The sequence below is a fragment of the Urocitellus parryii genome, chromosome 9 (assembly GCF_045843805.1).
Source record: "Urocitellus parryii isolate mUroPar1 chromosome 9, mUroPar1.hap1, whole genome shotgun sequence".
In the NCBI taxonomy this organism is placed as follows: Eukaryota; Metazoa; Chordata; class Mammalia; order Rodentia; family Sciuridae; genus Urocitellus; species Urocitellus parryii.
In genome coordinates this window covers 6,438,580-6,451,190 of record NC_135539.1, presented here as the reverse complement: position 1 = coordinate 6,451,190, position 12,611 = coordinate 6,438,580, and the positions used below count along the sequence as shown (strand labels likewise).

The window sequence follows — 12,611 nt, the reverse complement described above, 5'->3', positions numbered from 1 at the left end:
TCATCTACTGAACCTGACCATACTACTTGGCTATAAATCTCCACTTGTTTGTGCTGTATTTGGAGTTGAACGCCATTTCTCTCCCCTATCATGATGATCCTAAATAGCCTTCCTTACTATGCTTTGGCAAGTATCATTAATTTTTACAAATACAGCCTTAAAAAATATCAATGTCTGTGCCCATCAAATTCCAATTTAATTGGTCTAGTGTGTTCTCTGAGCTTTCATATATTTTTTAAAAGCCCTCCAGGTAGTTTCAATAGGCAGCAAAGTTTGAAACCACAGATTAAAGGCTTCAGTAAATGCAGAACAAATCCGAGTGTGGTGGCACAGGCCTGTAATGCCAGCCACTTGGAAGACTGAGGGAGGAGAATTACAAGTTCAAGGCCAACTTCAGCCACTAGAAATACCCTGCCTCGGGCTGGGGATGTGGTTCAAGTGGTAGCGCGCTCGCCTGGCATGCGTGCGGCCCGGGTTCGATCCTCAGCACCACATACCAACAAAAGATGTTATGTCCACCGAGAACTAAAAAAAATAAATATTTAAAAAAAAAAAAAAAGAAATACCCTGCCTCAAGATAAAAAATAAAAAGGGCTAGGGAATTTGATCCCTAGTCAAGAAAAAACAAAAACAAACAAAAAACAAAGCCAGAGGAGAATAGGGTCCTGTGAAACTAGTGGGGGAAGTTTCAGAAAGTGTATGATTAAGAATGTCAACTGCTAGTCTAAAATAAACTGATATCTGGATGTTGTACTTGGGGAAATCGGATATCTTTGGTGACCCTGACAAAAGCTGCTCAGGGAATGCTGGGTTGGAGGTAAAACTGATGTGAACTCAACAGAGAATGGAAAAAGTGGAGACCCACCCTGTCAACTAAGGTTAGTGAAAATTTTATTAGCTTTGTTAACTTTTTATATTTATCCAATCATTTAGGCTTCTAATTTTTTAGAGTTATATGTCATTATTATTCTTAGATGACACAGATGATAAATGGCTGAGATAAGGAATAATGTTTTTTAACATTATCATAGTGTGGGTGGATTCAGCTGTCAGCTATATTTTGCCAAAACCACCCCCCCAAGACATCTTGTCTTCAATTTGTAATTCTTAGGCTACTTGTAAGCCTGAACATTTTTTTCATGTCTTGTAGCTGTTTTCCTCTTGGAAAACCCACCTGTAACTGCTAGAATCCAGTGCTCATCAGTTTGTAGCTACCTATGCACTGTTAGATCTCCTGGTCTGTCCTCCCACTTCTGCCTTACAGGACACTCCAGCACAGCATCTTTGGGAATGGATGTTTTCTATTTGTAGTTGCATTTGGAATTGGATCTTTGTTTCTTCACACTCTCTAGTGCTTGTGCTTGCAGCTATATTGGGAAACTTGACATGGCTGTGTTCACCTTTTTTACTCAAGCGTTAATGAGCTCCTTACTGAGCTAATTTGCTTGATTTCCAGGGACCCAGGCCAATACTGGAAGGTGTCAGGCCAGGTCACCTTGGAGGAGCCCCAGGTTCAGCAGGCCTGCCCCACCAGCACCAGGCAACAATGGCCCAGGCAGAACCAGCCTGGAGACCCCATCCTAGTGTGTGGGGATTTCCAAAGAATCACTAGAATGTGTGGGTAGCCAGTTTTGTCCCTTCTTTTAAAGATCACTGTTGACTTGATATAGGAAGTATATAAAGGGCAATTTTTCTGTTTTTAAGTGTTTAGGATTTTTGTTTTGAAATTATGATTTCCTATGATGAACTGAATCATAAAGTGTCCTTTTTTTCAGAATACTTTGTACCAACAAACCTTAGAATCATGTTAAAAATATAAAAACAGAAACAAAAAAATACCAATAGGCAGAAAGAAACAAACTATTATTTGTAGATGGTAAATGTTTACCACAAAAGAACTAAACAACTTTTCCTGAGAAATTATTGAAAAAAACCATTCAGTGAGGTGGCACACAAATATTTTTTAAAAACTTTCCTATATAAGAGAATTAACCAATTTGAAAAATGAAAAATAACAAAATTGGATAGAATTTAAGTGAAAAAAATAGAAAAATTTGCACAGGAATACTGTAACTAAGTAAGAAGGCATGTTTCTGGGTATAAAACAAAAATCTGTGAAAATTAATAAATCTTCCCAAATGGCTTATAGGCTGAACCCATTCCACACAGAATAACCAAGTAAAACTTTGGGGAAAAAAAACAAAACTGACCAAGAATCCCTAATCAAAATGTGAGACGAGTTCCATTGAGGCACCACTGTTCTTGACTCCAGGCAGGTCGCACAGGAGGGCCTGGCTATCAGGAGGAAGGATGACGACCATCCACTACAAGAAGACCCATAGAATCCCATTTCTTGAGAAACAATGGAGCTAACCACTAAAGGCATAGTCTCTAAACACTTTGCCTTGTGAGGTAGTGACCATTCAAAGGTCTGTTGACTGTGTAAAGGGGAATTAAGCCTAAGGGAGGTTATGCCTAGTTGTGGATCCAAGCCAACTTTTTCCTGTCTGTAGGTCTGTTACTTTTCTTTAGCTTCCAGGTTTTCCTTCCTAGCAGTTAAGACCTTGGATCACAAAGGGAAAAGATCCTAAAGAGCTTTCCCAGACAGCAGTGGTGCTGGATGGTCAGACCTGAGTGATCTGAACCTCTTTTGGCAAGGGAGAGGCATGAGGCAGCTGTCTGAGATTAACAGCTGTAAAGAATCAAGAATAGTAGAGAGACCTTCAAATTATGATGTGAAAAGGATTTCTATAAAACAGCCCATTTTAGCCCCAAATTGCAAATGTTTTTGAAATTTATAATTATTTTAGATCACTTACAAATGAGGGTAAGTCTTTTGACATTCAAATGCTTTAGTTTTCCTATATCAAAGAGTAAACAATTCAACACTCAAGCCATATCAGGATGTTATGCAAGCGTTATAGGAACTGTTATTAGAAGCTGTTGACTTAACAAACCAGTAGTTTGGTTCTTTCTGGGAGATCAATTCCAGATAAAGACTTTTGTGTTCTCTTTTCTCAAGTGTGAATTCCCATGCAAGGGAAAAGAGATCTATTTCAATAGATGTGACTGTCCAGCTCACCTTGCATGTAAGCAGCCCCAGACTCTTTCAAATTTAAATTCTTGGGAAAAGGATCTGTGACCTATATATTGTTGTACAACTTCACAAAGAAAGCTCCTTAGTCCAGGAAGTCTGGATGCTAACTGAGGTATAGCCCTTGAAGATATTTCCCTCTCTGTGGATTTTCTAACAACTGAGGTTTAGCCAACATGGGTATTTATCCAAATTTGGCTATAATGAGGTTTTCACATATCTGTGTGTTTTTAGGCAGCCTTGTGAAACTTCTCAGGCTGAGGCAGGATGATTCCCAATCTCATTTCTGCTTTGGGGTCTTACATGCAGAGTGGGTCCTCTCATGCCGGGTACAGTTTGACAGCCGACCAAATCTTCTCCCACATTTTTTGCAACCGTATGGCCTCTCAGTCTCATGACTCTGCAGGTGAAGCACAAATTCTTCGTTTTTTGGGAAGGTTTTCCCACATTCTGGACACTTAAATACCTTCTCCCTTACATGGATTCCTTCATGGCGACTCCGATGAGAATTCTGACGAAAGTTTTTCCCACACTGAGAACAGGAATAAGGCTTCTCTCCTGTGTGGATTCGCTCATGTTTATTGAGGTTTGTTTTATGATTGAAGCTTTTCCCACAGTGGCTACAGTCATAGGGTTTCTCTCCAGTGTGAGTCCTCTGGTGGGAAATAAGGTAAGAGCTTTCATTAAACTGCTTCCCACACAGTGGGCAAGTGTACCATCTCCTTGTTCTCCGACTCCGAGTAAGTGCAATAACATTGATGTCCACAAATTTCGAGAGCTCCTCTAGTGGAGTGTCATTTTCAATAGTAACTAAAAGATTTCTCATTTTCCTTTGCTGTGGAATGGATGTATTTAGTCTTTCTTCTTGGCTACCTGGAGGTTGCTCAGAGACCAAGGAACAATCCACTCCATCACCATCCAAAGACTTTTCTCCGCAATTTCCCTTCTGAAGATCTTCACTTGTAGGACTGTCATTGGCTGTGGAAACAGAGAGAAACTGTAATAAATTTGAGGGACAGAACAATACCAGGCAGGAAAAGACAAGCTGGGTATCTTATGAAACAATAACCTTGAAAGTCAGATATTTGAAGTCTGGCAGATAACCATCATGAACCCTCTTTTTCTACTCTTATTGAGCACATGATAGATGACTGTCAGTCTGTCTCCCACAGTCCTCTTTTCACTTTTCTTAAAAAGTGAGTGGGAATGCACTAAAAGATTTCACATATTTGTTTCTCAACTGGCACAAAGTTCATACTGACCTTATATTCTGTGTAGGAGCACTCAGCTAAGGACACGCCCCCCCCCCCAGGGGTAAAGGATATGCATAATAAAGGGCACGGTTCATAATCTTCGGAGTCTAGTGATAGAATGAAGTGTTTCAGGTTTTTACTGTGCTAAACAGTGCAATATTTTACCAATTTTACAATATCATATACAAGAAAAAAACTGGAGGGCTAAGGATATAGCTTAGTTGATAGAGCACTTGCTCCACATGCCCAAGGCCCTGGGTTCAGTCCCCAGCACCACCATCAAAAAAAAAGGAAAGAAAGAAAAAACTGGAAACAATTCAAAATGGCCAAAATTAAAGAAGGCACTGCATATTCACACAAGTGATTGGTATTTGGCTATTAAAGAATTTACTACAATCAATAAAATGCAACTATGGCATTAGAAATCAGCAGTTTTTCTTTGGGAAGGAAGGGGAGTAATGACTGGGAGGAGACAAGAGAAATTTCTGGGGTGCTAAGAACAATAATTGTGGGTGTTAGATAACTGTGTACATTTTGTGAAAAACTGAGCTGTATACTTATGATATATAGCCTTCTCTTTTTTTATATTATAGCTCAAAATAATGTCTGTATAAAACAATAGATTATAAAAAGTAGGTAGCAAAGTGGGAAAAGTCTGTTGTGAATAGGTGGGGTGACAAGTAAGCTCTAAATTCTGGAGAACAGATGGAGGATAAAGTAAAAGGTTGAAACCAACCCCTTCATGTGACTGATCCACAAGATGGGATGTAAATCTCTGCTACATTATAGCAGTTTCACTTCAATAGATTTTTTCTTTTTAATTATTTTTAAATTACTATCTTAGAATAATGAAAATGCTGGGTTAAAGCATATGCCATTTTTTAAAAACATTAAAAATACTTTTATTTTATTTATTTTTATGTGGTGCTGAGGAGTGAACCCAATGCCTTATGTGCAGTGAGTGCTCTACCGATGAGCCACAACCCCAGCCCTGCATATGCCAATTTTTAACACTGTTTTTTCTCCTTCTTTCCTTCCTTCCTCCTTTACTTCCCTCCCTCCCTCCCCCACCCTTTCTTTCTTTCTTTTCCACCTCCAAGCCACATCCCCAGCCCCCCTCCCAAAAAACTCCCTATGACCACCCGCACTCCATGCCTCTGGCCTGCGCTGCCAGCTCCACCTGCTCCACGCTTTGGCTCCAGCTTTTCTTAAAAAAAATTGAGACAGGGTCTTGCTAAGTTGTTGAGATTGGCCTTAAATTTGTGATCCTCCTGCCTCAGCATCCAAAGTCACTGGGATTATAGGCATGCGCCCACAGGATCTAGCTCATCACTGCTCTTGATATGAATTACCATACTACTTTCCAGCACTGTATCAATGTCAATATAACCATTATTGTATGAGTTATCAGTTTTACTTCATCTTGCCAATATAAAATTTTAAAATGTTTCACAGTTATAAAGCAATGCATCACTGTAATTTTAATTTACAAAATAATTTATTATTAATTTCATAAATATATACATTTTATATATTATAGAACTTAATCATCATTAATTATTATAGAACTTAATCATCATTAATTTGTCAATCATCATTAATTAATATTTTAAAAAATTGAACTATTCCTCTATAACTCCACATTAAAACCAGAAAAAAAAATACATCAGTCTTTCAAGATTTCACAGTTTTGTTTGCTGGCTATTCTTCTGACTTTTTTTTTCTGCCTCAGTTGCAAACACTGTCTCCAATATATTGTATTTTATTTATATATTTTTTCTTATTCTGCCATGCACAAGTTTTAATTTTTATGTATTTTGTTATTTTTCTTTCAAAGCTGCTAGACTTCTGAACCTTAATTACAAAAGCCTTACTATCCCAAGGTTACAAAAGAATTCATCCATATTTTCTAACTGTGGTTTTGTTTTTGTGTTAGTTTGCTTGAAAGACCTTTGATCCCTTTGGAGTTCTTGGTAATGTTAAGTAAGGTAATGATTCACTAGTGGCTTCTCACCTGTCGCAATACCTTTTGCCCAAAAGTCCCTCTTTGCTGGGGGCAGTGGTGCATGCTTATGATCTCAGCTACTTGGGAGGCTGAGGAAAGGGGGTTGCAAATTCAAGGGTAGCCTACAATTTAGCGAGACCCTGTCTCAAAATAATAAAAAAGGGCTTGGGATATAGCTTAGTGGTAAAGTGAAGCTGGGTTCAATCCCAGATACTACAAAACAAACAAACAAACAAATTCATAAATAAAAAAATAATAAAATAAAATTCTGTTTACTTTGCTGACATGAGATCTGACTTTACATGTATTTGCAGTCATTTCTGGACTTTGTATTCCATCCCATTGGAATCCATCTACTCATGTGCCAATATCACACTGTTTGAATTATGGAGACTTTGTGGGCTGTTTTAATATCTGACAGGGTGATATGGTTTGGGTCTTAACTAACTATCCTTCAAAGGCCCATATGTTAAAGACTTGGTTTCCAGCCTGTGGTGATATGGGAGGTGGCAGAACCTTTGGGAGGGGGGCTAGTGGAAGTACCTTAGATGATTGGGAGTGTCCCCTTGAAGGGAATATTGACACCCCGGCCTCTTCCTCTCTGCTTCCTGCTGCCCGGAGGTGAGCAGCTGTGCTCCAGCTTCTACTCCCTGCCCAATGTGATGCCTTGCCACAGGGCCAAGAACAATGAGAAGAGCTAACCATGGACTGACACTTCTGAAACCATAAGCCAAAATGAACCTATTTTTTCTTCTACTTTTGTGTCCTTTCCAAGTTTCCTCATATATTTTGCAAATAACTTTATTCCTAGGTAGTTAATGTTACTATTTTAGTAGAGTCTTCCACCACACCTTTCAAATGATTTTTTTCTTTTGCATTTCAAAATCTGATGATTTTTGTTCATTTATTTCACATTCCTTTGCCTTACTGAATGCTCTTATTATTTGTAGTAAGTTTTTAGACATTATTGGAGGTTTCCAGTTACATAATTATACCATATAAATAGAGGTAGTTTTTAAAAATTAATTAATTTATTTATTTTGGTACTGGGGATTGAACCTAGCTTTTTTTTTTTTTTTTTTTTTTTTTTTTTTTTTTTTTTTTGGAGACAGTTGCTTAGGATCTTGATAAATTGCTGAAACTGACCTCAAACTGCAATCCTCCCACCTCGGCTTCCTGAGTTGCTGAGATTACAAATATTCTCCACAATACTCAGCTGTTTCTTCAATTCTTAATAGTTTATTAAGTTACTTTTGCATTCCCAGACTAAATATTACTTGATTACAGCAATTTTTTTAAATCAAGTTTTGGTATTTTTGTTCTACTAATTTTATAGAATTTGTAAATCTTCCTTCTTTTTCTGTACTCTGGAAGTTTTAGTGAAACTGAACTGCCTGAAATCTTCTGTGAAACTGTTGGAAGTTGGTGTTCTTTCTTGAATCGGGGGCTAATTTTTGATAATTCTAATTTCCTCTGAAAATTTTACATTTTTCTTTTTTTTTTAAGAGAGAGTAAGAGAGAGAATTTTTTAATATTGATTTTTCAGTTTTTGGTGGACACAACATCTTTTGTTTTTGTATGTGGTGCTGAGGATCGAACCCGGGCCGCACGCATGCCAGACAAGCGAGCTACCAATTGAGCCACATCCCCAACCCCTTACATTTTTCTACTTACTCTATTTTTCCAGGCTTTTCCCTCATTTTAACTCATTAATTTCTAATCTTATATTCTTTTTAAATTTACCCTACTGTTGTTATAACTTTAAATCAGAGGCTGATCTATTGTCTTTTTTCTAAATTAATACACATTTAGTGGCCATGAATTTTCTTTTGAACATCATTTTAGGTTACATCATAGATTCTGATAGTATCTTTTAGAAAAATTATGCAATTCTTATTTGTATTTCTCTCTTTAACCCAAGTTTGCTTAACAGTTTTTTTCACCTATTTTTATGCGGTTCATTTGGGGTTAGTGGTTTTTGTTTTTTGGTGGTGCTGGGGATTGAACTCAGGGCTTTGTGCATGCTAGGCAAGCACTCTACTAACTGAGCTATTTCCCCAACCCCCTTTATGCAGTTCATTTGGACTGATACACATATTCTCTGATTTCCTATGTTAAGGACTCTCCTTTGGCTCCTGTCTCTATGAGATTCAACCATTATACTTTTCCCTTTGCAAATGATTAAATATGACTCAACCATCACTTATATGCTGATTGATTTCCAATTCTCTATATCCTTCTGTCTTCCAGTTTCCAATTTACAAAGATACAGAAGACAATCATTTTATTTCTTGCCATAGATTTAATCTCATCTAAAATCAAATGCATCTTCCAAATTCCATCACCAGATCTAAATCCTGCCTTAACCTTGTGACAGCTCTTCATATCGATACAAATTCCACACTGCTTATCTTTTAAAGTAAAGTAATCAACTTGTCTGACAAACCACATTGGAGGAGGGTGGTAGAAGGAAGGAATGGAGCATTACATATCTTTGTAACGTGCTGAATATCAACTCCAACCCTGCCTAAGGAAAAAGCACGTAGCATTTATGAAATGTTGGTGAATGACTCTAAGTTTAAACCTTCAAGGTATGGGCAGAGAAATGGAGGTGGGAAAGATGAAGATTAGGTTTTAGGGCTCCAAAGTACATGGCTAAAGGATTGTCAACATACCTGATAATCAGTCATACAAAATAATATTAGCTTTGCCCAAGACCCAGGAAAAACCCAGAGTAATAAATCTAATCTTTTTATACTTATCTCTACAATAAAGAATATATTTGAGAAAGCATCCAGTGGGAGGCCCATTATACATCACTCGCTCTGAGCAGACAGTTCAATGCAGCTGAAGGTTCTACAGTAATAATTTATTTGTGTGACTCCAGGCAACTCCCCCATCTTACTCTCTGCTCAACTTCAGCCTCAGATGAGGGAAAAGTTAAAAGTATTAGGCACTCAGAAAAACAGAAGGCATCTGCTTCTAGGGTAGCAACATATTTCTAGAGGAAAGTTGAAGCATGTCTAAGCAGGTTACAGCAAGGCTGCTTCCAAATCAATTCACATGTAGCACTGGGGATATTTGGAAAATAAGGACAAATAAAGGCAGTCCCATTCACAGACCTTACAGGAAACTGATAAAATTATGAGAATGTGGCCAAGAGGCCACACAGCTCTGGGTCATGACTACAAACTCTGATACTAGATTCCCCTAGTCCACATCCCTGCTTCAGCTGTGGGTGGTGGCACACGCCTGTAATCCCGACCCACATGGGAGGCTGAGGAAGGAGGATTGCAAGTTCAAGGCCAGCCTCAGTAACTTAGTGAGGACCAAAGCAACTTAGTGAGAATGTCTCAAAATAAAAACATTTTAAAAGGGTGGGAGATATAGCTCTATGAGCCTCTGGAAAGTTTCTTAACCTCTTCTTTACTCCAGTTTGTCATCTATATAGTAATAACAATTCCCACAGTAATAAAGTGAGAAGTACATAAAACAATAAATGCACGCAAAGTATATGGATCAATGCCTAGCATATAAGTGTTCAGTACAGTGTTAGGTATTATTTTTATTGAAAGTGAGGTATACTTTCACTTATACTAGTGGATTTCACACCTACTAAACATAAAAAAAAGAGAGAGAAGAGAGGGACTTAAAATAGTGATGTGTCCAATGAAAACACTAATTCAAAATATACTTGGGAGAACAAACTCCAGAAAAAGGGTTCAAAAACAGTCTGCCCACATTTTCCATTGGTTTGCAGATCTTGCTTACTAAAAGAAATCCTTTCTTCCCTCAGTGCCTTCAAGTACAGGGAAAATGGCCACCCACAGCTGGAATTTTGTGGCTAGGATCTGCCACAAGGAATAAAACAAAGGAAAACATAAATGTGCTTGTGCTTTAGCAAGTGTGAATAGTACCTCAAAGGTTCCAGAAATGAAGGACACACTTTTGCTATAGCACACAATCTGAATACACAAAATACTTGATTTCTTACTTAGTAACATCATCTCTCCAACACTGTCCTTCTCTGATGTGGGCTGTTGAGCAGGATCCATGCTCACACATTCCTCTTGGGAGTGAAATACATTCAAATCCTCAAAGACCACCAGCTCCTGAAAGAACAAGAAGCCCCCTTCTTCTTAGTAACTGAGGCTCCTTAGCAGCCCTGTGGCAAGGAAGACTTAGGTACAAAGATCAAAGAAAAGGATGGCGAAAGGGATCTATAAACTCCACACAGAGCAGTAGAGATAGGACAGCCAGACTAAGAGGAGCCAGAAGAAAGCAGAAAAGAAACATCCAAGAAGGCTGGCTCCCAAGAAGGTTATGCATGGGTTGGCCAAGAAGGGAAGGCTGCAATAGCAGAGAATGTGATGCACTCAGACAGTGAGTGGTAGAACTAAACCCACCTCAGAGTCAGCTTTAAAACACAGAGACACTGTCTCCTGTTTCTGCTGGACTCCTTCTCTGGGCAGAAGCTTCACTAAGGGACGAGGTTGCACTGGGAAAAGAGGAAGCTATAGTTAGTGAAAAACTCAGTGACTCTAATACAGACATGTGGCCTACACATTCAAGCCAAGTTGTCCTTGTTCCTTTGGCAGGCAATCCACAGCCTTCTCTTCTCCAGTGAGCCCTGAAAAAGTTAAGCCATAAACCCCAGGTCTTGAACCTTTGGTGTCTTCTCATTATGAAAAGAATTCCCTTAAACACCTTTCAAAATCTCCAAGAGAGAGTCACTACAGAAGAGGTTGGGGTTTTCAGCAAAGTGAAAAGATGCCCTAAGAAAGCACAAAATCTCTAAAATCCCACATAAACTGAAGTTAAGTTGATAATTCATCTTATTTCCTTATTCTTAAAAAGATATTCCCCCCAGAATGTTTGGATGAAATTGACAATACAGAAAGATATACACACCTCATACTCTGTGGTTTTACACACATTTGTCATATCACTTAATCTCTAGCTTGAGAAGAAAGCAAGTACCCCAACATATTAAAATTAGCTCCCTTTTAAACACCCATCATCCTCTTCTTAATTCTGACTAATATAGAAGTCTGTCTCAGCCCCCCGTACCACCCACCGTCTCTTCTAGTGAAACAAGCACATGCTCCTCACCTCTGTTCTGAAGGCTTGAACTCACATCCTTCATAATAACCAAGGTCTCCTTGACTTTCTCACTGGGCTGGACCAGGCTTGGCTTGGGCAAGAAGGTAAGGAAGTGCTCCAGTACCAGCTGGTGGATGGTCTTGGGCCCACTAGTGGCATCTTGAAGGAGGTCTTGGCCCAGCTTGGAGTCTGGAGGAACTCTCACTATAAAGGACTGCTTTGGCTTTGGGGATATGGGAACCACTTTTGCAGTCATCATGCCTTGCAATAAAAGACCACACTCGTTTCTGGGGGATTCTAGAGCCACCTCTTACGGAATAAAATCTGCCAGAGAGCAAAGCTGCAGACAGAGAAACCATGGATTACCCACAAGACAAAGCAGGGCATGACGATGCTCCAATATACAGGTTGGGTGGCGAGGACACACAAGATCTAAACCAGAAAGCAAAGACAGCCGGAAAGGGAAGTCGTATCTGAAACAGAAGGTCCCTGAATAGCATATTTTTAAAGACGGTCTGAAAGGAAGACTCCAAAATTAAAAATCAAAACTCAAGAACCAAAGAGAAGTGGGTAAAGGCGGCCGGCAGGCCAAGGGACATCTTCCCCAGAAATATGAAGTGCAAAATCCATTGGGAAGTAGTTTAACTTATGCTTGCTCAGAGAAATATGGGCTGGAACAGAAAAATCTGGAGTCCAACCCCGAGGGCGAATGATTAGAAGCAGGTTGATGGTTGGCCCCTCAGGCCGCAGCTCAGGTACCCCTTGGAGGTGGCTGATGTCTCCCAGGGAGCAAACGAAAGGCCACATGACTGCTCTGCCAAATCCCTGTTGAGAGTGACGAGGAACATCACCCCGGGGCCGACAGGGCCAGGCCCACTCTGGGGTCTTTCCCACCGGCCGAGGAACAGCTCGATGGCCAAGTTCGGCCGGCGGCACTGCCGGGGGCGCGCACCGGCTTCCTACACGCCTAGATCTTTGCAATGGATCGCACTTGGTGCCTCCGCCTGCCTCCCGCCCCTCGGAGCCCTCACCTCTCGGAGCCCTTTCGCCCCCAGGAGCTTGCTGAGGACGGCTGACAGACCAGGAAACCAGCAAGAGAAGAGGAGACGCCGGCAACTATTGGAACGCGCCGCCTTCAGTTGGGAGGACAGCCCAG

General features: G+C 39.8%; 1 protein-coding gene across 3 annotated transcripts; it reads right to left on the bottom strand.

The window, feature by feature from the left end:
- Window positions 1–2,084: 2,084 nt before the first annotated feature.
- On the bottom strand, window positions 2,085–12,559 carry Znf200 (zinc finger protein 200). Of its 3 annotated transcripts, XM_026385253.2 has the most exons (5): window positions 12,487–12,559; window positions 11,465–12,280; window positions 10,759–10,850; window positions 10,347–10,464; window positions 2,085–4,072 (listed from the first exon to the last, which is right to left on the bottom strand). In XM_026385253.2, the coding sequence occupies exons 2-5, from the start codon at window positions 11,712–11,714 to the stop codon at window positions 3,375–3,377; spliced, it is 1,158 nt and encodes a 385-aa protein (XP_026241038.1). In that variant the 5' UTR covers window positions 11,715–12,280; window positions 12,487–12,559; the 3' UTR covers window positions 2,085–3,374. The 3 variants fall into 3 exon arrangements, with proteins under 3 accessions (XP_026241038.1, XP_026241037.1, XP_026241040.1); XM_026385252.2 differs by having other exon boundaries at window positions 11,465–12,559; XM_026385255.2 differs by lacking the exons at window positions 10,347–10,464; window positions 10,759–10,850 and having other exon boundaries at window positions 11,465–12,559.
- Window positions 12,560–12,611: the final 52 nt, after the last annotated feature.